The following is a 27,808-nucleotide window of genomic DNA, read 5'->3' as shown; positions in this document are numbered from 1 at the left end:
TTAATTAACAGCACTGAATTATACATTTAAATGTACTTAAAAGCGGGAAATTTTAGGTTGAATGTATGTTACTAAAATAAAAAATGAAAAAAAGCCACAGGACTGTACAACACAAAGTAAACCACAATATAAACCATGGACTATAGTTAATAGTACAATTACAATAATATTCGATCAATTATAACCAACATAACACACTAATGCAAGTTGCTAATAATAGGGGGGAGTTAATATGGGAACTCTGTATTTTCTGCATGATTTTTATGTTAATCTATAACTTCTCTAAAAAAAACAAACTAAAAAAACTAAATAGAATAAACTGTTTCCTCAGCCCCATGGAAGAGTATCCTTGGGACTCCCCATGAAGCTCTGCACAGGCACATTCTCCCCATAAAAGATTATTAAAGGTAACTACAAAGTGCCTACTTTTTTTTTTTTTTTTTTTTTTTTTTTTTATGTCTTACAACTACCAAAGGGAGCAGAAGTCTGCCAAGACTTCTTAGAGATGAGAAGGCTAATGTACAGAAAAACAAATTTACCCAGAAGGCAGAAGAAAACAGGTATGTCACCCCTCAGTCCTCCCATTTCCTCCTCTGTCCCTCTGGATTACAGGAAAAGGGAGGAGGGAAGACATACCATGGGAATCAGCTTCTTGGGATTCGGCTCTAGTTGTTTAAATCAATTTTTCTTTCCCTAAGATCTGAAGCAAACTACTGTACCAAACTGAACCAAACCAAACCAGTGACAGCATCATGCCCAGAAGGAAGCACCTTCTCTGGTCTTGGCAGACATTCCAGTTCAGTGAGCACTAATGGGCTGCGAGGATGGAAGGATGCAGGCCACCAAGCAAACTATCCCTACCACACGCTACAGATGGGTGCTGCAAGGGAACTGCCGCCTAAATTAATGTCTCCCTCCATGCAAACACGGGTCCTCTGGACTGGTGATATCTTGATCAAAGTCATTACCTCATCCTCTTTTACAGTCAAGCAAATGTAGTTTACAATCAAAGAAGTTACAAATATCAAAAGCATGGTAGGCAGGGGTCCCTTGTTGCCTTTTTCTAAAGCAATACCTCAGGACTTGACCAACTCTAGTATACCTGGCCAACTTAAAAAAAATCAAGAGTCCCCTAATCAATGATTCAACTTTATAGAGAGACTAAGCATCAAGCAAGCAGCCTGTCTCTAACCATGATTATCTCTATCCACAGTGTTGTATAAATATACAAGTACACTCATCAATAAATGATACATCTTTTTTAAGAATACTACTACCACATCTCTTTCAAATGCAAACTATGAGAGTCAGAAATATTTCATGGTTTGCTCTGTGCATTCCTAAGAATTTCAGACACTGCACATACCCCATCTCTCTCCCAAAAAAGAGACAAACTAACAAAGAAGGATACAGAATATTTCTAGTTTCCATTGCTTTTTTTTTTTTTAAGAACAATCTAAATATAAGAAACTATTTCTTCAAAAACTCTGACATTGGAGTTCTGCTACCAGAGACATAGCCAAACACATCTAAATAGCCAGAGAGTCAAAAAATAAAAATAAGCTTAAGAACAAGAATGGAAGTTTTTGCACATCTGACAAGGTAGACTTGTTTTGATAATAGACTGCCATCCATATTTGGCTCTACCAATATTATCACAAATGGAACATATTTTTTTCTGACTAGGATATGGGCTATTATTAAATAAAGTAAAATCTTATCCCTTAGACTAATTCACAACATAGGATTTAGGTCAAATCATCCAGCCACCTAATATATTGGTTCTCAACTCGGCCTCTTACCAGAATCCAGGGAAAACTTTAAAAGGAAATCCCAGTGCCTAGACTGTGCCCCAGTCACAGTCACTGGGAATGGGACCCAGGCATCAGTATTTTAAGCTTCCCGGGTGATTCTAACATGCAGCCGAAGGGCATCACCACTGCTCTAGAGGTATGGAACAAGTATCAGCAGGTTCCTCGGCCCGTCGACCCCAGGAAGGGAGGGAGATCAGTCAGGCATCACGGGCTCTTGCTGATGCTATCTTTCATGCTGCTCAGCAGCTCTGGACATAACAGTTTTTGGTTCAGTTTTGAGCTTTTCTATATGTCTTAGTGATTTTTAGAGCAGTATCTAATCAGGTAAAAACCAGCAATGAAAGAAATGATAGAAAAAGAAATTTCCATAAGGCATGATATGAATAAATAAAATAGATGGAAAAATAATCTCAAGTTTAAAAGTAAAGCATGAGAAGTCAAAGCCTGTGAAATTTTATTTATACAAAGAATAAAAATATCTACTTTAAAAGAGCTGATTCAAACTCATGTTTTTCAGCTATTCCTGTTCCTTGAACACGAAACTGCTTCCAAACCAGAAAAGATTTAAGATAGGTAATTATTAAATAAACACTCTTTGCCATTCCCATGCAAAAACACAAAATAGCAAGTTCCCCATTTTATTTCTGGTAACCCAGAGTATCTTCAGTTGAGAACACTGGCAACTGCACAAAATAAGATTCTCAGATATGTCAGCAGGAAGGTATGAGCTGTACAACTGCATTACAAAAAGTCCCCAAAGAAAATAAGATGATAAAAACAATAGAAAAATAATAAAACACAAAGCAAAATAAGAAAATACCAGATATTTACAGCCTTCATCGGTAATGCAATGCGACTTGTGATTCTACTTTCGGCATAAAACAAAACCAGAGACCATTTCTTGACAGGTATCACAGATGAAGCTGATGCCAACAGGTTTGCAGGGAGGCATCCATTCCAACAAGGGAGAAATGCCCAGTTAGCAACTTGCTGGGATTATAACCATGTCTTGGTCTTCCTGCAGTTCTGTTACTAAAAATGACACAAAGTAAATGATCTGATGTGGTCTAACAAATGATTTTTGTCATCACATTTCAGAACCAACTACTTAGAGTCACAGGCACTGGGTCTGGGAAAGCAGATGTGGACAGCCACGCACTCAGGAGAGGGATGTTTATCTTTGTGAGGTCGGACAAGGGAAGCAGGGCTCTACAGCCTGGAAGCTTCTGTGCTAATGAGTCTTCTAATAGTCCTAAAAAGAGAAACATAAAAGTCCCAATTTACTTTCAGTAGAACAGTGGTTTGAATCTAAGAAAAAAAAAATCTCATAAACAACTCTACTAGGGGATTGTTCTATAGCCAAAGATTCTACTTCAGTAGAATTTACAGTACTTCACATCTGAAAATGACCTGTCTTCTGAGTCCCAAAGAGACTGAAACATCAATTCTTCCCTTATTAGACCACCAGAGCCCACCAGTTTAAAGAAGAAAAAAATTTAGTATTAATGCTTTTGTTGTTTAAATTGAAGGGGATTTTTCTTTAATGAAAACTTGTGTAACCTTTTTCTCTCTTCAAACCATGAAAAGTAAATAAAGTGTATCCAGATAGACATCCTAGACTTTAAAACTAGAATTGTGATGCCAGACCCAGATTAGGAGCACTCAAGCCTAAAGACTGGAATAAATTTTTCTCATCATCTACAAAACTGCCAGACTCTCTGAAATGGCCAGGCTGATACTTACAGCTCGTGGTTTTTTGTTTAACTTCAGATCAATCCTGTTAGGAAAGATAAAAGATATTTGCATTTTAATTTACAGAAAAAGGGTCCAAGAATCAGCTACTGCATAGGGCACAAGCTATAACAAAGACTATATGGTTAAGTAAAATCCACATTCTTCATTAGGCTATGTCATATTTAGTTGTTTACTCAGATATTATTAAGCAAGTATCAGTTTAAAAACAAGAGCAGATACTCTTGCCACCAGGCAAACTTAGATGACTCGAAAAGAAACATACAACAGTTATGAAAGCCATGTAAATTCTAAAAATTATTCCAAAATTACATGTTAAAAAGATTGGATTAAGAGGGCATGCTCTATGTTAATGTGTTAGCTCTGTAACGATATCACTGAGACACAGGGTGATTAAATCAGGAAAGAGACTAGGAGTTTGTATTTCTGGACATGAAACACAAAAGAAATTAAACGAATTTCAATTTTTAAGTCTTTCCAAAGCAAAATATCTTAAACTATTAATCTCCTTATGAAGCAAAGCCAGAAAATCAATTTAAATATGAATTAAAGTAAAGATTGTCTATTTGAAAAGAAATTAAAATGCATAAAAGTGAAGTTTACTTAATTTTGCTTAAGTTATTAAATAAAATGTTACCTCCATCACGTTTTTCTGTTTTTAAAAAAAACTTCCCAGCCTAACCTAATATACATACCTACAATTAAACAGATAAACTATGGGTTAGAAAGGTCTCAAAAAGGCATATTTGTGTCTACACACTTAACAACACAGCACAAATACTAATTCAAATTAAACTTACTCAAAGTCATAATCAAACATGCCAGACGGGCTGAGGGGCAGCATTTGAAAGGAAGAAAGCAACAGAAATTAATATACTAATTGAATAAATTAGTCGATTAGCCACCCTAGCAAGATTTGTAGAAATAAAATCAGCTTTAAGAATCATAAGCTATAAAGTTGCAAACATCAAAGCACCAAAGAGTTCGTGGTCAGGAGATTCTCTTTCCTTAATGGATTTCATATCAAAATAGACCATGAACGTGAAGGTTATTTCATTAGAAAATTACAGATTCCTGAAGTCCTTTTATTAGCTGCCAGAGTCAAAGTTAGAACTTTTAAAATATTTCAGTGAATGAAAAAATATAATTAGGGCATTAGAAGAAACAGAGAGAAGAGTTTAGTCATGTAATGAAAGGAGCTTTGAAGACAATACAACTGAGCATAATATTCTATTCAAAACAAAAGATGACATGAACTTTAAAAAAAGAGAAAACATTGTGCAACTTTTTACTTAGGGTATATGTTCTAAAGGTGTCCAGGGAACAAGTGCTCCCTTTCTACAGCATTCATCCTAGAAGCCAAGGGTTGAAAGAGTAAACTTCAGTGGTAGTCTTGTTCCAGAAACTGAAGAACCATATTCCTCTGCCCTCTGAATTGGTGATGGCAGTTAGCTGTTTATGTCAGGACTATAATTAAGGAACACCAACACCTGCAGGGCCCCTATTAAAACAAAAGGAAGTTGACATCCACAAGCACCCCAAGCCTCAGGGATCTGAACAGGAATAGTGGAGAGGAGGAGGCCATTCTGTGCCATCCCTGCTAGCAGACCACGGTCTGGGCAGACCTCCAAATCAAACATGAACCTGGAGCAGGACACCAATCCCTTAGCCAGCTCCTACGCCTTTCAGACTGTAGACAGGTGGGAAAACAATATGCAAACGGCTGCATTTTCCTCCTAGCCAACCTTTGCATAAGTAAAGCTGGAAGAAAGCTTAATTTCAATATTCCTTATGCAACAGTTATCATTTCAGATATTTAAGAAAGAGTATTTGATAGGTATACAAAGCAGGAATTATCAAATATTTCACTTTCAGTCTAACCTAACTTTGTTCACTAAATCAAAAGAGTATACCTAGCTAATCAAAATTTCAAACTACCTAGAAGAATTCTAGGGTTTGGTATAGTAGTAAAATCCTGGTAAGAACAACCTTAAATCACTATTTCAACTTTTTTCTTTCAGGACATTGGAACTTACTTATTGTTCAGGTATCTTGTAAAAGATAAGAATTCAAAACACTGTGTTCATTTATGAATGCTAAACAATGATTACTGTTCACATTTCTGAAGAGGGCAAAATCAAAAGTTATTCTTTTTGCTAAAGTACCATATTTATTTCCATTTTGCTTCGTTCACCACTAAACAGTGCCTGGCACACAGTAGGCCCTTGAACATTTGTTGGAATAATCTATTACTGATTTTATCTGACTATATGAGGTGTGGCACGCTGGAGGAGAAACAAGTTATTGATACTGGGTGCAAATTTACAAATACATATAGAAAAGGGCTCATGCCCCCACCCCACACCCAATCATAGGTCAGGGGCGAGGGGTCTGGGCCAGGAGCAATTCCTGACTAAAGCAGGCAGGAATCCAAGAACCCTAACTGGCGACTTGGGCAGCCCCTGGAATCTGTCTTCCCTAGAAAGAAGGCAAATCAGCTTTGCTCTCTTCTCTTAGGGCAGGTGAGTGCCTAAAACCAAGGGAGGAGACCAGCCAGATACCAAACCTGGGAAAAGACAAAAGGACAGCTGTAAAAACCAGGATCCTGCTTTCCAAACAGGAAACACTACTTTAGAAAGTAATAATTAACACCAAAGATCTTTATAAATCCTGAGATTCTTCTGGAAGGTGTTAGCTCCTGCAGCCAGGAGAGGAAAGGGTAGGAAGAAGTACTGTTCCTATGGAAATTTACTAAAAATCTACAAGAAGAAAGTTACTACTAATGCCTCTCTAATTCTCTTGTCAGTCATCAATTGATCAAGTTATTAATGATTATGAGGTATTGCCTGAAACAAACAATAGCTAGCTAGAGAGTATGGTATAGTAATGGAGAAGATGTCCCAGAAACTTTTCCGATAAATTCCTGTATACTAGACACTCTGAAATAAGGAAATAATTACTTTAAAATGACACTGAAGTTAATTTAATAAAAGCAATGCAGAGTATGAGATGTTAATTATCTTGAAAAACATTTTAATAATTTTAAGAATATGGTTCTATGCTGTTTGTGATAAGCTAGCATCAGTCCTATTACAATAATCAAATAACCAGTAGCCCTACCCCCCCCAAAAAAAAGACACATAATTTTACTATTTCTTACTAGTTATGAGATTAGCATGGTGACTTTTGATTTGCAGAAAAATGTTAAAAAGTACTATCTGGAGGAAATATTGACTGTTTCTGCAGTATAAAGAACACTACCATAAACAAGAAAAACTTTTAAAGAATTAATCAATTGATACCAAAAGGTTCAAACCACTCAGAGTTAAATCCACATTATGCCCAAGTGCCATGCCTACAAAGCCAACAATTCTCACGTCTCGGGTGCACAAAGGACTATTCTACAGGTTTATAAAGCAACCCAATTCAGAAGCAAACTAGAGGACAGGGAACCCCTCCATTTCTTGCATGCCCCCTTTCACCTCCTCAGCATGCAGGCTTTCAAAAGGAGTGAGACAAAAGCCAGCCTACTGATACCTGGTTTCCATGCCTTCCAGAAGGTCTGAGGCCAGTGCAAGAAACTATGCAAGACTCTCCCTGAGCACACCTGCATGATTTCCAATTGTCTTAGGTAAAAGGTCCCAGCATTACCATACAAACCCCAAGCAGAGTGAAAACTAATATCCTCTCTGGGTGATATCTGACCCCTCTGTCCACTGCTGTCATTCCTATCTCATTACACACTGCAAAAAAAACATGGTGGACAAATGTTATCTAGGAAGGCACTCATATTTTATAGACTTTACATTGCTCCTCAATATCCGAAGTCAGCATATTATAGAGAAATAGAGAAACCACAATCAAAAATATCTATTTAAAAAGGAAAAACGGCATGTTAGGTCAGTTCTCTCCATCCATAGCAGAATAAGAGTAGGCAGGGATCAGAATTATAAGCAAAAAAAAATTTATCCCACTTGGCAGCTTCCCAACATGCATTAGTGGCATTTTTCAAATACTACCACACAGATTCAGTTTCTATTCCCTTTTTCTCATCTAAAAGGATTCCAAACTCACCACACTGAATAAAGTTTTGCTGGAATAAAATTCTCCTACTATGGAAAGAGAGAAGGATGCCCTGGAGTCCTCCTGAGCAGTTACTCTAATGCCCACCAATTCTTCCTTTAGAGGGAAAATCAGCCGATTTCACAGGGACCCAAGGAATTTCTTCTCATCAGCAACAGAAAGACTTTGTAACAATCCTGAAGAGTTTTTATTCTAGGAAAGTCACTTTACAGCAATGGTCATGGGAGCTCTGGGGGGTGGTATCACTGCCACTGACCTGTGTCGGTTTTTATTCTTTCTTTTTTTATGGCTGCTGTGATGACTCCCTGAGGAAGTGGAAGAAGCAGCTTTCTGAGGTTTCACTCCCTGCACAGCTCCATCCAGATCCTCAGGGTCCTCCTGGCTGGGCTCATTTTCCTGATTGTGGAAGTCTGGAGAAGTATCACTTTCAGTCCCACTTCCTGGTTCCCCTGGAGGGAATAAAAACAAGTCCCCAAAAGGCATCATCAGTACTCCTCAGGCAATCTGTCTGTTAGGAAAGATATTCTGAGCACTAATATATAGGATTATTCCCTATCTTCAAGGACCACAGATTTTAATTGACAGAAACGATACAGTCAGAACATCAAAGTTATCAGAGTTCCTGAAAGGCACGTAACCTGAAACAGTGTAAACAGGGGCAACAGATCTCAGGACAGCTGGGAGATAGAAGTATTCAAACAGGACAACCTCACTGCATAAAGGTTATTTAAATGCAGAATACACTAAAGAGATTAACAAACATACTAAAAGCTTACTGAAAACATTAGATTGGTCTCCAGGACGTGAGAGATGACTTTGGAAAAACTGCCTATAGCTGGCCCTGGTTCCTACCCCAAACCATATAGTAAGCCTATCTTTCCATCACGAAAAAGGGACCCAAGAGGACAAAAGAGCCCCATTCCCTGAATTATTCTAAATAGGCTTAAAAATCTTTTAAAAAACAGTAAAAATACTCTTCAGTTGACACCTATTCCCAATTTTAAAACATCCTTAGATAAACAAGGTCACGAACAACTTGTACACATACATACTTTTAAGAATATAATTAAAAGTATTTTGGTAAATGCATACTTTTTTTTTTCCCCTGAAAGGAATTTCTTGCAATTCTTAATAGATAAGGACAGTGGAAGACTTTCATTTTTCTGAACTGTTGAAGGTTCCTAAGTATACTCATTATGTTTCTACAAATTGTCAAAAGGATCTACATAGGCAGCAGGATCAGGGACCAGTTTTCTTCTTTTTATGTCTTTGTATTAGAAACTGCTGGAAAGAGATTCCAAATTGGGCAGCACATGAATAAGAGAAATAAAGGAAAAAGACAGCCCAAATAAAAGCACATGAGAAAAACAAACAAAGCCAGATCTTAGAAATGATGAGACTATTTTTTAACACTTCAGGAAGGCAACAGAAGATGGAGCTCTAGAGCTATGAAGCTAGAAAAACTATACTGACTGTGATGGTTAGGTTCATGTGTCAACTTGGCCAAGTGATAGTACCCAGCTGTCTGGTCAAGCAAACACTGGTCTAACAATTGCTATGAGGATGTTTGTGGCTGGTTAATAAACCAACAGGCTGGTTTATTAAATCATCAGTCAATTGACTGCAGCTGTGACTGATGACTCACCAAAGGGCAGGTCTTCCACAATGAGAGAATGCAATTGGCTGGATTTAATCCAATTAATCAGTTGAAGACTTATAAGCCACACAGATAGAGGACCTTCTTCTTCTTTGGCTGCCCAGTGAAGTGTTTCCTGAGGAGTTCGTCGAAGTTGCCGGTTTGTTTCCTGAGGAGTTCATCGAACACGTTCGTCGAAGATCCCAGTTCATTTCCTGAGAAGTTTGTCGAAGTTGCCGGCTCGTTTCCTGAGGAGTTCATCGGACACCTTCCTTGGAGTTGACAGTTTGCTGACTGCTCTACAGAATTTGGACTCATACCCACAGTTGCATGAGTCACTTTTACAAATTTGACAGTCAGAGTCACCTCTCATTGATTCTGTTTCCCTAGAGAACCCTAACTAATACACTGACCAATCCTGACGAGAATTCTAAAGTTCAAAAAAACTGACTTCATATAAAAATTATGAAAAGAACTTCAAAACATATCACAAGGTACTACATATATAGATTAATGGACATTATAGATCAATACAATGGAATTGAGAGTCTAGAAATAAGCCCTCACTTTTAGAGTCAATTGATTTTTGAAGGATCCAAGACAATGGCAAGGGAAAAGAATAGGCTTTCAACAAATGGTGTTGGGACAACTGGATATGCACATGCAAAAGAAAGGAGGAGGACCCCTACCTCATACCATACACAAAATTAAGTAAAAATGGATCAAAAATCTACATGGGTTAGGAAATTGTTTCTTAGATATGATAACAAAAGCATAAGTGATTTTAAAAATAGATAAACCGGACAACATTAAAATTAAAAACTTTTGTGCTGCAAATGACACCACCAAGAAAGTAAAAAGACAAACCACAGAATGGTGAAAATATTTGCAAATCACATATCTGCTAAGGGACTTGTATCCCAAATACATAAATGACCCTTACAACTAAATAATAAAAGCACACATACACACACAAAATTAAAAACTGGGCAGGATTTGAATGGACATTTCTCCAAAGAAAATATACAAATGGCTAATAAGCACATGAGAAGATGCTCAACATCATTAGACATCAGGAAAATGCAAATCAAAACCACAATGAGCTACCACTTTACACCCACTGGGATGTCTAAACTCAAAAAGACAAACAAATGCAAGTTTTGGTGAGAATACGGAAAAACTGGAACTCTCATACTTTGCTGGTGGGAATAAAAAATGATGCAGCCACTTTGGAACACTATTGTTCCACTATGATGCAACAATTCCACTTCTAGGTATATGCCCAAAACAAAAGAAAACACAAATCCACAAAAAAAATAGACATGAATGATGATAGCAGTATTATTCATAATAACCAAAAAGTGAAAACAACCCAAATGTGCAACAATTGATGAGTAAATAAAATGTGGTATATCCATACAATGCAGTATCATTTGGTAATAAAAAGAAAAGAATTCCTGATACATATGACAACATGGATGGACCTTAAAAACATGCTAAGTAAAAGAAGCCAGTCATAAAAGACTACATATTATATAATTCGATTTATTTGACATCCAAAAGAGGAAATCAATAGAGACATAAAGTAGATTAGTGGTTACCTAGGCCTGGGGTGGGGGAAGGAGAAGGGGAGTGACTGCTAATAGGCCCAGAGTTTCTTTTAGGGGGGATGAAAACGTTCAAAAATTAGCCTATGGTGATGGATGCAAAGCCCATGAATATACAAAAACCCACTGAACTATATACTTTAAATCAGTGAACTTTTTACAGTATGCTAATTATTTCTGAATAAAGCTGTTAAAAATGGTTTTAATTAGCAAAAGAAAAGAATGGGATTAACATGAGAATAACGGAGAATAACATCTCTACAAAAAATGCCAGAAAGACACTCCACCAAACAGGTAAACCTATAAGCCTGATATTTCAAAAGAAATAAAACGAATTAAGAAATTGATACCAGATATGAAAAACAAACAAACAAATCAGAAAACCTAGAAATTAGGTGAAAGAAAGCAGGTAGGAATTATAAATAAAAGAAAACAAAATCATTTTAGAAGTATAAAGGCTGCAGCCAAATTGTTATGAACATGCAAGAATCTGGGTAATATTGTTCTCAGGTGCCCTTCCTAATGAATGCATTAGAGAATGAATTTCAGACAACTAGAACCACTGGAGAGACATCTACACAGAGACTGGTGGTAATGGGCATCAAAAACTACTAACATCACAAACAGGGATGACCAAATGTTATGTATCTCCTGATAGAGGAACACCCATGAAGAATTCTTGCCAAAAAAAAAAAAGAAAAAAGAAAAAAGAAAAAATCAAACCAGAATCTGATCAAGCCTCTAGATTCAAATACCAATATTCAGGAAATAGAGAGGACAGAGGAACATGGTAAACTGCACCATGAAAGAAGTGATCAGTATAATTCAGACTATGGGAAACTACAGGACAAACAATCCAATTTCTTCAATCAATAAAAACAAGGAGGGGGTGGGGTGGGGGGGTTGGAGGATAACAGCTAAAGGGTATGGAGGGGTTCTTTTTTCACATGATGAAAAAGTTCTAAAATAGATGATGCCAATGGTTGCATATATCTGTGAATAGATGCAAGAACCACTGAATTGTACACCTTAAATGGGTGAATCGCATGGTATGTGAATTATAACTCAATAAAGCTGTTAAAAAAGAAAAAAAAAACAAGGAGAAAAAAAGAGAGAAAATAAAGAAAGCAAGCATAAACCTACATATTAAAAACACTTAAAAGACGTATCAACCAGCACCACTGAGAAGACCTTATTTGGGTCTTGATTTTTTTTAACTGCAAAAAATACTCATTTAGGATATTTATAAGACAACTGGGAATTTAAACACAGCCTAGATATTTGACATTAAGAAAGTTTTGTGTTTTTAATGGTGTTAAGAGTCTTTCATTTAGAAATACACTCTGAAACATGTTGTTCTAGTTTGCTAATGCTGCCAGAAATGGACTGGTTTTTGTAAAAGGGGGTTTATTTGGTTACACAGTTACATATATACAAATCCGTACACATGTATACAAAGATATATGGTATGGTGTCTGAGGTTTCCTTCAAAATGATATGGGGGGGTATGCCAGTTTGTATATATTATACCCCTCAGAAAAGGCCATATTCTTCAATGCATTCTTGTGGGGGCAGACGTGTTAGTGTGGATTGGGTTGGAACCTATTGGTTCATGGAGATGTGACACACCAGCTGTAGGTGATACCTCTGATTGGATAATTTCCATGGAGGCGTGGTCCCACCCATTCAACATGGGCCTTGTTTAGTTTACTGGAACACTATATAAGCTTAGACAGAAGGAGATCATAGCTAGCTGGGGCTGAGACAGACATTTTGAAGATGGCTATTGGAAGCTGACTCAGACATTTTGGAGAATGCCATCTTGAAACACAACCTTCAAGGAAGCAGCCGCCAGCCACATGCCTTCCCAGCTAACAGAGGTTTTCCGGATGCCAATGGCCTTTTTCCAGTGAAGGTACCCTTTGTTGATGGACACTTTATAGCCTTAAAACAGTAACTCTGTAACCAAATAAATCCCCTTTATAAAAGCCAATCCATTTCTGGTGTTTTGCATTCTGGCAGTATTAGCAAACTAGAACAGGGAGGGTAGGAGGACAGTAGATAGGGCATTGATAGGACTGGCCATGCATTGATGATTCTTGGGGCAGGGTGATGGGTATATAAAATAATACCACTATTTTATTATGCCTACATTTGGGCAGGTTCAAAATTTACCCTAGTAGAATTTTTAAAAAATAAAAATTCCTTTACCAAAGAGCACATATGTATAAGGAAGTTTCCTGTGGCATTATTTATATTGGGAAAAAATGAAAATAATGTGAACACTCACCAACAGAGGAGGACAAAACCACATATGGGATATGTGGTTTTTCAGCTTAAAAAAATATATGGTCAAAAAAGAAATCACAAGGGAAATTAGGAAATATCTTGAGATGAAAACAAAACAGAACAAAAACAAAAACAGAATATACGAAAACTTACAGGATACAATGACGGCAGTGCTCAGAGCGAAATTTATAGCTCTAAATGTTTACATTAAAAAAGAAAGATAAATAAATAACCTAACTTCACACCTAAAGAATCTAGAACAAGAAGAAAAAATTGTACCCAAAGTTAGAAAAAGGAAGGAAATAATAAAGATTAGAGCAGAAATAAAAAGGAAATAGAGAACAGTAAAACAGAGAAAATCAACGAATCAAAAGTTGGTTTTTTGAAAAGATCAATAAAATTGACAAACTTTAGCCAGGCTAACAAAGAAAAAGGGAGAGGGGATATAAATAACTACTGACCTTACAGAAATAAAAAGAATTATAAGACGTACTATGAACAATTATATGCCAACAAATTAATTTGCTGGCATATAATAAGGAATTAGAAAATTCCCTGAAACATACAAATTACCTAATCTAAAGAAAGAAGAAATACAAAATCTCAGCAGACCTACAACAAGTAAAGAGATTGAATCAGTAATTAAAAATCTCCCAAAACAGAAAAGTCCAGGATTGTATGCTTCACTGCTGAATTCTACCAAACATTTAAAGATTTAACACCAATCCTCCTCAAACTTCCAAAAAAAAAACAGAAGAGGAGGGATCTTTTTAATTCATTTTATGAGGCCAGTATTACCCAGATAACAGCAGAGTTCTCTACTTTCATGGAACGTAAAATCTAGATCCATGCTCAAGGAGCAGCTTTAAGGATTAAATGAGATAATACAAGTAAAGTGTTTGCTTAGTGTCTGGAACATATTAAGTGTTCAGATCTTAATATCCTTGAGTTCTAAGAACATGCAAGTCAAATTTTAAACAAATTGCTGATAGCAGGATGTAAGGAGGGGAAGCCACTAAGAATTTCTGAACACAAGAGTGACATTAAACAATGAATATTTACTGAGTTCTCTGTACAAACTTGTGTTTTAAGATTATTAGGCCACGAGTGGTTTATAAGAAAGATTGGAGACTGGGAAACCAGATATTATTAAAATACAAAGTGGGACCAGAAAATGAGAATAAATTTCCTTGATTAATGGAAGCAGAAGAGGAATGATCACAGAATGGGTGGGTTACATTTCAAAGTCAGCAACAAGTGTATCAATCTTATGATGCTGCCATCTTATTTACATGAAAATGAGCAACTCATTTTTAGAGCAAAGAATGTCAGATTAATTTTAACAAATCCACAAATAAGATACTTTACTTATTAAAAGAAAGGAATGATATTAAATAGTGTCAAAGCAATAACTTCTAACCAGCCAAAATGCTTAGAGGAGAGACAGATATTCAGAACAATGTTTCATTGCTGTCATTTACTTACCCACTGGCATGATAGAAATGCTGAAGAGAGATTTGTTTTGATGATAGCTTCAAAGAAGACCAAAAAACAGTAGTGACTGGATAAAATCAACCTGTTTTGTTTTTCTTTTGCTTTATTCTTTCTACAAAATATACACTGCATCACAAATCTGCATAAAATCCCCCCACTGGGGACCATGCTAATCTTCTCTATCATTCTGGTTTAAAAGCAGAAAGTAATGCATTTTTGACAAAAAATTTCAGAGTGATTTGAAAACAAGCTGTCAAAAGTGCAAAACTCCAAAATCCTTGAGATCTAAGAATATGAAAGTCAAAATTCTAAGAGAAAAGAATGTTTGCTTCATCGCAATCAGAGATCAAAGGCCCTGAAATACAGAACCCATTCCACAAGATTTGCTATACAGAAATTCTGGGACATTGGAAGGAGTCTATAGAAAGAAAAGAAGTGCAAGGCAGAAGGAGATCATTCCTATCATGGAAACAAAGCTTGGTTTGAATCACCTGTTTCTTCCAGGGATCCTCAAGCCTAGAACCTGGTTTAAAGAGGTCCAAACACCTGACATAAACAAACATAAACCTTCTCTGGAAGAAGGCACCTTCATCTTAGTCCTCAAATTATTCCTACAATTACTTTTAAGTACAAAGAATAGTACATAGTCAAAGAGAACCAAGCACAAGGGGAAACTAGATATTACGAGTAATAACCAGCAGAAACAACATAGATTTTATGAGGAATAACCAGCAGAAACAACAGACAACAGAAACGGGCCCTTTTAAAGAGCTTCAGAGACTGAAATTAGACAAAGATTATAGAACAACTATGTTTACTATGCTTTAGGAAATAAAATACAAGGTTCAAAAATAATTGCAGAGAAAAATCACAAAAAATTACACAGATTTTAAAAAGAAATAAATCGTTTCTGGATATTAAAAATACAATAACCAAACGTTTTTAAAAAGAAAGGTTTCTGGAAATTAAAAATAAAATAAAGGTTTCTAAATTGACAAGGTTTAACAGCAGATCAGAGACAGGTGAAAAGAGAATTAGCAAACTGGTAGATAGGTCAGAAAAGTCCTCTTCAGAATGCAGCATGAAGAGACAAAAAAATAGAAGATATAGAAGAGATGGTAAAAGACATAAAAGATACAATGAGCGGGCCAGACATACATTAAATCAGAGTACCAGAAGGAGAGAGGAGAGGGAACATGGGGCAAATAAATATCTGGAGAAAATATCTGGGAATTTTTCAGAACTGATAAAAAAAAAAAAATACTAAACCACAGTTTCAAGTTCAACAAAAACAAAGCCAGAAAAGGGGAAAAAAAGAAAGGTAACAAGCTGAGGTTACAGTGGCTGAGAGATCCCAAATAGAGTCGAGAGGCTATCCTGGAGGTTTCTCTTACGCGAGCTCCAGCTAGACATCCCAAATGGCCACAGTATGCCATGCCCTTAAAGTACTCCCCAAATACCTAGGTCCTTACCTGAGTTTCTATAAAAGATTCACTCACTAAGTTTTATCTCTCAGAAACTTAAATCCACCAGAGTGTTCCTATGCCAGACAACTCCTAAAACCCAGAGGCAAGAGCCTCTTTAAGAACAACAATCAGATGCAACCTCCTTCCCCATACTGTTGACACCCCCTTTCAATATGAACACGTTAGGGTGGTCAATGCCTAGACACCCCTGAAGATGGAGAAAGAGATTAAGTGAGAGGAAGGGGTAGAACAAACAAGATAAGATTTAACAAAGGTCTATGAGTACTGAAACTATATAAATATTGTAGATGCTGGGGTGTCTGAATAGCTAGAAGGAGGTAAATGACATGGTGGAACTGTAACCTATAAACATCGTTCGAAATTTGCTCTATAGCTACTTGTTGAATTGTGCTTTGAAAGTCTTCGCCTTTCGGTATATACCCTATATTGCATAACAAGGGAAGAAATGAAACTGTGGAACTGTAGCCTATAAAATTTTTTTTAATTACCTATATAATTGCTTGTGGAGCTGTACATTGAAAGTTAACGCCTTTCTGTATGTATCATATTTTACAATAATGCAAAAAGCTGGAGTTGTGGAACTGTGACCCTTGACATTTTTTGAAATTTGTTCTCTACTTGTTAAATCGTACTTTGAAAGTTATTATTGTTATGTATACATTTTAAAGTTCACAATTAAAAAATACATTAAAAAAAAAAAAAACCAAAGCCAGATAACAAAGGAATTCTATAATTAGAGACATCATGGTGAACTGCAAAAAATCAAGACAAAAATTAAATCTTAAAAAACAGCACGGAGGTGGTAGTAGTGTAAAGATGAGACGGAATGCAGGAAGATCACTTTAAAGGGACTCATCTGATTTAATGAACTCCAGTGTGTAATTCTATATATTCTGCTTTATTCCAAAAAGGACTCAAGGCAGCTTACCAAGATTCATATAATAAAACCCAATAAAATAAATTTAAAATGAGAAAAGTAAAGCAAAAAGAAACAGAGGAGGAAAGTAAGCTGGATGCAGCACTAAAATTCATTCCCAAAATGCATGTTATAAATTCCTATTTCACTTGATAAAGGAGAACCACAAAGTTAGTTTAAGCATTTTAGCACCCATATAAAGAGGGAGTCAGTTACAAGATTTTCAGTAAAAACCAATCAGGTGTTAAGGCAAACAACTGTTTCTAAAGGAGCGGATAATTAGCTATGATAAAAAATATCTGCAACATCCTCTTACAATAAACACATCTGACAGGAACAAGTCTAATTCAGCAAAGGCAACTTTATGGGGGACACTGAGGAATACCAACACGATGCATTCCAGGGGTGTGGCTCAATACAGGGGGATGACTTTAGAGGAATGGACAGCCTGCATGTGCTTTAGAAAATCCTTAACATATAAGTGTTTGTCGTATCTGAAAGCAGTGACTTTAAGAATTCCTTCCCTACAAAAACCTAGGTGCAGCTATTCCATGTGGGCACTTAGGTACAGAGTGATATGCTGAACTATCAGCTGAGACAGAGGCAGGATTACAGGCTCTCATGAAAACAGAGTCAGACAAGGATACCCTCCCAAATAGAAAATCATTCCATCTCAACTCAAAGGAGAGAGATCCAGGATGTTCTTTAAGCAGTCTCATTATTCTACACAGGAAATAAGGCGCTACATTCTAGGAGTGGTAGTGTAACTGAAAAGAAGTAAGATTTAGTTGAGAGCCACAGTGAAAGAGAAATGAAAATGACTTGTTATGATTGATTAGGTTGTGGAGAAAGGAATCGAAAATGCCTACAAAGTTTTGAATGAGGGAGAACAGAAGTACCATAACAGAAAAGTTGGGCATACATGTTTTTAAGGAAATAGAACAGTTTGGTTTTAGACAAAATGTTTGCGTTTGAACATCTGAATAGAAAAGTCTAGAAGGAAATGTATGACAAACTCAGGAAAGAGGTTAGGGATGGAGTTACAGATGTAGGAATCTGTACATAGAGATGACAGAAGTTACTGTGTATTTCTAATTCCCAAACTACCAAAATCCTTTTCCTCAAATCACTGCGCCAATGCAAACAAAAGAATGGATTACTCGACAAGGTATATCTTCTAAAAGAAGTACATGGTCGTGTTACAAAGGCAAGTGCCCCAGTGCACTGAGAAAGTGTCCAATATAGCTGCACAGAGTCTGACTCAGAAAGATAAATGTGCAGATCACTAGAAATTTCCTGTCACTAGAAATCAGAATACAACTAGACTGTATGGCTTACATATAGAGAACAATACAATTAATCTCCAAAGTAAATACTATCGACTCTCCATTTTATAGTTAGGAACACATAGGTACAGTCTATTTATAGGAACAGAATTTCCTAAGAATAATTATTGAAGTTGGGCAATGGATTCTTTGGGATTTATTAGGTATGTTAGAAATTTTCCATAAGAGTTTATTTTTATTTATTTTTATTTTTAAAAAGTTGGAAGGGAGGGTCTTCCCTAAGAATTTATAAGACTTATGAGGGCTGAAGTGAGGACATATCTTTGTGTCTTTGAGCAGCTAAAGTCAACCTCTGTGTGAAATAAGGGGCAAAAGGACATGATATTTTCTTCCTAAAAAAAGCAGACATGATTAGGATACTCAAAAGGGTGTCTAACTTCTAGAGAAGAGGCAGGATGTAACAGATGCAGTCCTCAGATACACAGTCAGATAGGAGTTAAATATAGGGATTATGGTAGCTTAAAAATACACTGATGAAAAAAGTAAAAAAAATTAACTTACTCTTTTCAATGAGCTGGTCCTGAACTCCTGCCAAAGCACTTACTGCCTAAAAGAAAAAGCTACCAGTTACTAGAAAATCACAGAAATGGAACTGAGGTCGTCCTCAACAATGGGTCACAGAAAGATCCCCCTCCACCCTCTGCTTCACTTACAGCTGCTGAAGTAACTGAGGATTTACTGAAGAGCCGCTCAGCTTCCTTAAACTTCCGGTTTCTTCGGTCATTTTTGCTATTGGAGTTTCTAAAACATACAGAGGAAACTCATTATAAGAACCAAGTTATGTCTATAGTTCAAGCTGGGGATGCCCCAGGACAGGTGTGAGGAACTTTTTTTTTCCTACTAAGTTCCATACAGGAATGCCACCACAATTAAAGGCCACTCGCAAGGGAGAGTTAATTTCAGATAGATTTGTTTCTTAGAGAATAACATAAAACACTCAGTTATTCTGTTTTCACAATTAAGAACAGGGAATATCTTAAAGATGACTATATAACCACGTATATTACATGGTGTTGACTGTGTGATTGTGAAAACCTTGTGGCTCACACTTCCTTTATCCAGTGTATGGACAGATGAGGAGGAAAATGGGGACAAAAATTAATTGAAAAATAGGGAGGGATGGAGGGATAGGATGTTTCAGGTGATCTTTTTTGCTTCTTTTTTTTTTTTTGGAGTAATGCAAATAAATGTTCAAAAATTGATTGAGGTGATGAAACACAACTATACAATGGAGCTGTGAACAACTGATTGTACACTGTAGATGACTGTATGGTATGTGGATATATCTCAATAAAACTGAATTTTTTAAAAAAAGAACGGAATATAAAACCTCACTTAACAGAATGGAAAGAGAAAGGGGGAAAAGCAACAAGGAAAAAGAGCAGGGGCAGGAAAAAAGGGTTAAAAAAACAAAGAAGAAGCCAGATGAAGATTAAATGAAAACAAACTGGGAAATAAACATAAAACATTTATACTGATATATACAAAAGGAATACGTACACACACTACCAGAAGTATAGCAAGCTTGCCAAACTGAGAGGGACATAACACACAGACACAAATACCCAGAGAAGTGGAGACCTAAAGCCACACACATATGCCTGGAGTGGGAGAAATGGACAATAGGAAGATGGTCACACATACTCCTGAACTGGAGAGGTGGGGGGATTCAGACAATAAACAGGGAGGAAGAACTAAAAAGACAGACACACACACACACAAAAGAGGGAAAGAGAGAGGGATGGATACAGACAGATTATAACCTACAGTCAGGAAAAAAGAAATAGACACATTCCTGAGCAAGGGTAAATAGAAAAAGAAATAAAGTTAGGACTGAGGGGTGCTGAGAACTAACAAACACACTGATATGGATGAAGGAAATGGGTTAGCGGTAGTGGGTATGGACCCGTGTACACATGGTAAGAAACACAAAAGAAGGGAAGAGAAAAGAAAGCTTTAGGAAGAAAAATAAGAGGGAAGAATACAAAAGAAGGCTAGAAAGGTTCAGAAATGTTAATTGGAATGTAACACTTCACCATCCTACCTTGCATTCGGACTCCGAAGTTGTCACTAATCACTGTCCCCAACAGCTCAAGCCTATATTCTTTTTAAAATGTAATTTTGTTGAGATACATTCACACACCATATAATCCATCCGTGCCAGTTCGAAACTTTTATGTACCCCAGGAAAGACTATGCTCTTTAATGCAATCTTGTAGGGGCAGACTTATTATGGGTGGGACCTTTTGATTGGGTTGTTTCTATGGAAACGTGATCCACCCAACTGTGGGTGAGAACTTTTGATAAGATTACTTCCATGGAGGTGTGATCCCACCCATTCAGGGTGGGTCTTAATTAGATCACTGGAGTCCTTACAAGAGCTGAGCCCACACAGTCCCAGAAGTTTGGAGACTCTGGGAGATGCAGACAGAAGGATGTTTGGAGATGTCAAGCTACGAGATGAAGCCCAGAGTTCACACCTGAGAGGCTAAGAGAGGACTCCCAGACACTTAGAGAAAAATGCCACAGGAGAACCAAGCAGAGAGATGAGAGAAGCTAAGAGAGACAGAATCCCAAAAACATTTTGGAGAAAGCCATTTTGAAACCAGAACCCAGGAGCAAAAGAACAGCAGACAACAAGCTACATGCCTTCCCAGCTGACAGAGGCATTCTGGACATCACTGGTCATTCTTCAGTGAAGGAATCCTCTTGCTGATCCCTTAGTTTGGACACTTTTATGGCCTTAGAACTATAAACTTGTAACCTAATAAATCCCCTTTATAAAAGCCAATTCATTTCTGGTATTTTGTATTACTGAAGCTTTAGCAAACTGGAACACCATCCAAAGTATACAATCAATGGTTCACAGTATCATCATATACTTGTGTATTCATTATCATGATCATCTTTAGAACATTTGCATTACTCCAGAAAAAGAAATAAAAAGAAAAAAGAAGACCCCAAACATTCCGTACCCCTTACCACTCCCTCTTATTGATCACTAGTATTGCACTCTACCCAATTTTAAGACTTACAATAGAGGTAGGTTAACAAAGACAGTGTAGTATTGTCAGAAATAGATACATAGATCAGTGGAACAGACCAAAACATCCAGAAGTAGATCCACACAAACATGGGCAACTGACTTTTTTTTTTTTTTAATACAATCATTATTAAAGATCAAGGCTACTGAATTATAGTTCGACAATTTCAGGTATTTCCTTCTGGCTATTCTAAAACACTAGACACTAGAAAGCAGCATCTATATAATGAATCAATATTTGTAGTCATTTGTTAAGTCCAAATTTCTCAGTTACATCTTCTCCCTCTCATTTGATCTTTCTCTCAATCTTCAGGGATATCTGGGCAATGACCATTCTAACTTCTTCATGCTGTAAAGGGTTATTGACCTTATGGGGTAGAGGCATGTAACTGGTTGATGTTCTTGGAGAGACTGGGTACCTCTGGGCCTCAAGGCTTACCCCGCATGGGATCAATATGAGGCCTTAAGTTTCTGAAAAAATAAACTTACTAAGAAAACTTTTTAGACAGAACCTAGTGTACTCCTTAGGGTTTTCAGGAATATGCTGGTTGGGGTCAAGCCTATATTCTTAACTCTTTAGTGACATCAATCTGAATGGAATGAAACAGATTACCAGGACGGAATTTATTTACCTAAACAAAGGATGATCTTTAAATGCCTAAAGCTTTATTCTAGGCATCAATAATTGTGAGTTAAATTTGAGGAGCTGAGACTGAAATGAATACAGAATTTCTTCTACAGTGTTTGTTCTCAATGATTCTCAAAGATGACAAGGCCTAAATGATGACTGGACAGCACTATATTCCCTAGGAGAAAGCTGTGTAATAGAACACATGAAATAAGGAACTAGGAGTCAGAAGACTTGAAGGCTATCCTGAGATTTAAGAGTACGTAGCTGTGTCTCCACCTAATACCATTTAACCTCCCTGGGCCTCATTTTCCTTATCTAAAACAACTTAGATTAGAAAATAAAATGAGTCACCAATAATTCTGTACTTACTATGTACTGGAATTTTTGTTAAGTAATTAATACACATTGTCTCATATTTCTTAGGAATGTAGGTGACATTATTCCCATTTCACAAAGAAGGAAAAAGGCTCAGCAATGGTTAAGTAAGCCTCCCTAGTTGACAGCTAGTGAAAATGGTACATCTGGGGGTGAAACCCAAGGTAGCCTGACTCCAAGATGCATGCAACTAATCTCCCTTCAGTCTTCCTGGCTCTAAAATTCTATGATTTCTCTCTGAAAAGCTGACATCTATTGAAGCAGAATATGCCCTCAATTCAAAAATCATAATTATTACACACAAAAGGGTAAATCTGTGTGATAACTGAGCAAGAAAAGTAAGAGAGAATTTTGGTAAATTTCAGCTTTTAATCATTAAAGGGATTCATCAGAATGTACAACTATGTAATGGTACTGTAAACAATCGAAAGTACGATTTGTTTTGTATGACTGCGTGGTATGTGAATATATCTCAATAAAATGAAGATTTAAAAAAAAATCAGTGAAATATAATAAGAAATTTGGTTACTTTAAAAAGTTGGGTTATATGTAATTTTTACTTTTTCTCATTGAAACTTTTATATGTTTTCCAAATTTTATTCAAGGAGCATATATTTGTGTTGTAAGCAGAAAATAAACAATAAACATTATTTTTACTGTTATCTCTAAAAAAAAAAAATTAGTATTGTTGATATTCTACCTTTGCATCATGCTCTTAAATGGCTTGGCATGGCACCATTACCAATGTTATCTGTATTTGAAATTTTGATATTTTGTTCACCATGGACTTTTTGCATTACTTTTGATTTTTTAAAACCTTGCATTCAAATACTATTTCCTGAGTTTTTTGGTGGCCCTTAAATTTGGGGCCCAAGGTAAATGCCTCACTATCCTTCCCTGCTTTAAAACCTGAAGCACACTTTTTCATTTTAATTATTATTCTGGTTATTTTTGTGCGTGTGGTAATGAGGGTGTTGGGGATTGATTTTGGTGATGAATGTACAACTATGTAACAGTACTGTGAACAATCGAATGTATGATTTGTTTTATATGACTGTGTGGTATGTGAATATATCTCAATAAAATGAATATTAAAAAAAAAAAAAAAAAAAAAAAAAGGGATTCATCAGACTCTGGCATCCAGTAGTTGGATATGATAGAAATATTGATTTTGTGTGAGGAGCAGAACACTGTTTCACATTTGGAAAAAAAAAAAAAAAGGAATACAACATCTTACTAAACAGGGGATTAATGAGAGGATTTACCACTTGAATTGGCTAAAACAACCTTTAAGCTAGATGTCTATAAAGACAGCAACGTCTTCCAAAGTGTGGTGTATGCCCCACTGTGGGGCATGAGATTATTTTAGTTGGTTCACAAATGTATTTTTAATTCTTATTATTAAAAATGACTAGCACAGATTATTGAAGAGTATCTGTTAAAAAAAAACTTAATTTTAAAAATCTGAAGAAAGAACTAGGGTTCCTTAGAGAAATGGCTGATACCAAGTCTTGGTCAGGGGAAGGATATGGTGAGATTGGACATATTATTGGGCCAGAAAGAAGAAAGTGTTCAAAGACTAATAGTGTCATGTCAAAAGGACAAAGGAACCAGCTTGAAGAGGTGCCTGCTGACCATGTTGGGGACAAACTAAAAGGAATAATGATGAATGTATTCACTTTGTGAAAAGTCACTGAGCTGTGTACATTTATGATTTGTGCATTTTTCTGTATATATTTCAATTTTTAAAATTTAGCAAAATAAATAAACCTCAAGAATCCTAAAAAGAAAAAAAAAAAAAAAAGGTGACGACTGGATCCCAACACACTGATTTTTAAAAAAAAATCCATGTGTCCACAGAGAGAAGAGAGAAGGAGAGAGAATGAACAATGAAAGGGAGGAAAAATAGAGAGAGAAGGCTCTTCTTTCAGAATGCCAGTAATAAATGAAAAAGGAATAAAATTAGAATATCACCATTTGGCAACCCCCAGTATAATAACTGAGTAAGATAAAAGTCAACCATGAATACCAAAACTACTGAATAAAAATATGGAGGGAGTAGTATATTTACACTACCTAAAAGTATAACCCTCCAAATTACTTGTTAATTACAAAGAGAAAAAAATGAACTTTTACAACTGAGAAATCAAACTTAGTTGCACCAAAAGTGATACAAAAATAGGTACACAAGAGGAACACTACATTCTACGTAGAATTGTTGCAAATATACATACAAATCTTTCATGAGGCTACAAAAAGAAAAATCCAGAATGGGGTACATTCTACAAGACAATGTTATAAACAACAACAAAAAAGAATGAGAGACACTCCTAAATTAAAAGAGACTAAAGAAACATAACAAGCAAATGCAGTGCAAACACTGACTGGATCCTGAATCAAAACAAAGTAGCAAAGCATTTTTTTGACAGTCGGGGATATTTGAAAAAAGTGTATATTAGCTGATACTATTAATGTAACATTAACTTTCTAGGTGTGATAATTGTGGTTAGGTAGGAGAAATGTTCTTATTCTTAGGAGGTGCATGCTGATATATTTAGTGGTAAGGTGTTAGGATATCTGCATCTAACTTTCAAATGGTTTAGCTAAAAAAAGTGCTGGGAGCAGAAGGTGGTGGGTAGGACTATAAAGGGGTAGCCCGAGGGCAATCTTTGTGGTCATATATAGTTCTGTATCTCATTTGTGGTGGTTAAATGAATCTGCACATGATAAAATGGCACAGAACTATACACACATATTTGTACCAATGTCAATTTCCTGGTTATGATACTGTACTTCAGTTACATAAAACGCAACCATTGGGGAAAACTGGGTGAAGGGTACACAGGACCTCTAATATTTTTGCAAATTCCTGTGAATCCATAATTATTTCAAAATAAAATATATGTATTTTAAAAAGTATAGATATAGATGCATCTTTATATGTATTAGAGAGAAAAAGCAAATGTGGCAAAATGTTAAAATTGGTGAACATAGGTAAATATCGTGTTCATATACTATTCCTTCAATTTTTCTAAAGATTTGAAAATTCAGAAGTTTTAAAGAATAATATTAAGTAAATAGTGGCATAGTTGGCTCACAGGTATGGCAAAAACTGTGAGGGTGGAACTCATGACTGATTAAAATGTGGAAAACACTAATGCAGTACTTTTGTATAAGGTGTTTTCATATGCTGTTATTTCATTTAAGTCTCATACAACCCTGTGCCATAAACCCAAACCTCTTTCCACTGCCACCACTTTACTAGTCCCTGGCTATAAGGTTGCTACCAAAGAAACACACAGTCCCAGACACAAATATTAGCACAGAACACTATGGAACATGACAGCCTTCTGACACTCACTTTTGGTTGGTCAGATATCGATCCCAGCCGCGAATAATATTGCCATACATCTGAGTGTCTTCCAGGTAGCTCCCTTCAAAAGCATAGATCTGTCTCTCCAAGTTTGCCAATGTTTCCTGGGAGATGAAAAATATGGAAATGGATAATGCTTTTTAAATGAAAACTTTGTCTGATCAAACTGAAATCTAGAGATTAGACTTATGGATCTCTGCTCAAGCACACTAAACCACCCTTGTGGAGAGACTGATGATAATGGAGAGCAGCAGGCTGTTTCCGACTAGGCCGAGTCTCGACATTTTGGGGATAATGACCCCTTTGAGAATAGAACAGAATGTAAGGAGCCGGTCCTCAGTAAAAAAAAAAAAAAAAAAAAAAAAATGTATACACCTGCAAAATTCTGCATATTATTTCAGCGGGATCACAGAACCCTGGAAGTCATGGACCCTGGTGGACGTAGAACGTGGGCAGCCTCCAGTGCCACGCACAAAAGGTCTAGCCACCAGGGAGAGGGAAGAGGGAGCAGCCTTTCTGAGTCTATCCGCTCCCCTCCAGGCTGGCTCAGAAAGGCCGCCAGCATTGGGCTGCCAGTTGCTATGGAAACCTGGAAGGATAGCTTCAGGTGAGACTGGCCTCCCAGATGCCCAAACCAAAACGCGGGAGGGGAGGGAAATCAGCCTCCAAGGTGCATAGGACCCCGGGTGCATGTCACAACTGCAAACTCCATAGACTGAGTCCTCTCCCTTGGCCTGTCATCTTCTAGATGTCCAATACCCCATCCAACGAATCTACTCCTAGTCCCAAAATGGACACAACCCCCGAGCATCCTCCAAAGGCCAGACAGTATCCCCTTCCCACACCCGCCTCCTACCCTACCTCCCCCAAATCCAAGGGCAAATATGAACCCCCCATAGCCCATGGACACGCCCGCCGACTCCCACCCTTCAAAGCTCACAGACACTCGCCTTTTCTACTGCTCACACACACAACCCGCCCGTCCCCAAAGGCGCCGTCCTTCCTCCACGCCCCTCCTTTCTCCACACCCTCCCTCCTCTTCCCGGCTCCCGCGCCCCGCCCCCGGGCCCCGAGGCCCGGCCCCGGCACTCAGCTCCGGAACCGCACAACCGGAAAGGAGAGCCACCCGCGGGTCACGGAATGCGCAGCCCGGCCTCAGGCCGCTGGACTCCCAGCCCACCACTGCGCCCCCGGAGTAACGGCCTGGCGCGGGCGGCCTAGGCTCTGTAGGCGGGGGCAGGAGCGGAGCCCCAACTTGGGTGCCCCGGGTCCTCCACCCTCACCGCTAGCTCCTGCTTCCGCTTCACGAGCTCCGCCAGCTCCCGCCGGGTGTCCGGGATCTGCGGAGGCGCCGCCTTGTTGTGCATCGCCATGTTGGGCTGAGGCGGGCGGCGGCGGCGCACGGCTGGGGGCGGTCTCTGCGCGCGGCCGCCGGCCCACAAGAGGGCGCCCCGCTGCCGCCCTGCGCCTGCGCGCGCGGCTTCCGAAGGCGTGTGCTGTGCCTCGCCGCGTCGCGCTCTAGCTCTTTGGTTTTCGTAGGCTCTGCTGGGAGGATCCTAGTGATCTGCGGTGCACTTCTCAGTTGACAGCTGTTCTTTACAGACACTGCAAACTCACCAGTCCCAAAAACAAAAATCCTCCTTAAACCTCCTAAGTCTCTTCTTCGTTGAATAATTTTCACTATCCATCCCAGTTGCCCAATCCTTAACCTGGGATCATCCTCGCTTTCCTTCACCCCCTTAATCTGATCCCAAATCCAAGCCCTGTGGACGCTACTCCGGAAGAGCTCTTCAACTATTTGCCTCTGTCTATCCCCTCTGCCACCTTCCTGGTTAATTCAGGCTCTCCCTATTTTTGACTACATTATTCCCAAAGCCTCCTTATTTCCACTCTTAGACTTCCTTCAATCAGTTATCCATAATGGTGCCAGGGTGGTCTTCCAAAAACAAATCTGATGTTGCT

At 37.6% G+C, this 27,808-nt stretch overlaps 1 protein-coding gene across 3 annotated transcripts; it reads right to left on the bottom strand.

Annotated features, from left to right (window-relative positions):
• Positions 1–426: 426 nt before the first annotated feature.
• MEAF6 (MYST/Esa1 associated factor 6) lies at positions 427–27,276 on the bottom strand. Of its 3 annotated transcripts, none has more exons than XR_005215435.1 (8): positions 27,130–27,276; positions 25,835–25,950; positions 19,078–19,165; positions 18,926–18,971; positions 7,906–8,098; positions 4,204–4,261; positions 3,558–3,591; positions 427–3,066 (listed from the first exon to the last, which is right to left on the bottom strand). XR_005215435.1 is itself a non-coding variant. In XM_037827691.1 (8 exons), the coding sequence occupies exons 1-8, from the start codon at positions 27,217–27,219 to the stop codon at positions 3,058–3,060; spliced, it is 606 nt and encodes a 201-aa protein (XP_037683619.1). In that variant the 5' UTR covers positions 27,220–27,276; the 3' UTR covers positions 427–3,057. The 3 variants fall into 3 exon arrangements, 2 of the variants coding, with proteins under 2 accessions (XP_037683619.1, XP_037683620.1); XM_037827691.1 differs by lacking the exon at positions 4,204–4,261 and adding an exon at positions 4,367–4,396; XM_037827692.1 differs by lacking the exon at positions 4,204–4,261.
• Between the last annotated feature and the right edge of the window lie 532 nt (positions 27,277–27,808).

The sequence above is a fragment of the Choloepus didactylus genome, chromosome 2 (assembly GCF_015220235.1).
Source record: "Choloepus didactylus isolate mChoDid1 chromosome 2, mChoDid1.pri, whole genome shotgun sequence".
NCBI classification, from domain to species: Eukaryota; Metazoa; Chordata; class Mammalia; order Pilosa; family Megalonychidae; genus Choloepus; species Choloepus didactylus.
Note: the sequence above shows the minus strand (reverse complement) of the source record. Positions and strands in the feature narration are given on the sequence as shown.

What these genes read in the sequence shown, in the direction of transcription:
- MEAF6 (XM_037827691.1), bottom strand. Translation starts at nt 27,219, where the DNA reads ATGGCGATGCACAACAAGGCGGCGCCTCCGCAGATCCCGGACACCCGG. An exon ending in GGACCAGCTCATTGAAAAGA is followed by an intron (nt 8,099 to 18,925) that starts GTAAGTTAATTT and finishes TATTCCCTCCAG; the next exon opens with GGGAACCAGGAAGTGGGACT. An exon ending in AAGAATAAAAACCGACACAG is followed by an intron (nt 4,397 to 7,905) that starts GTCAGTGGCAGT and finishes GCTGCCCCTCAG; the next exon opens with CCCGTCTGGCATGTTTGATT.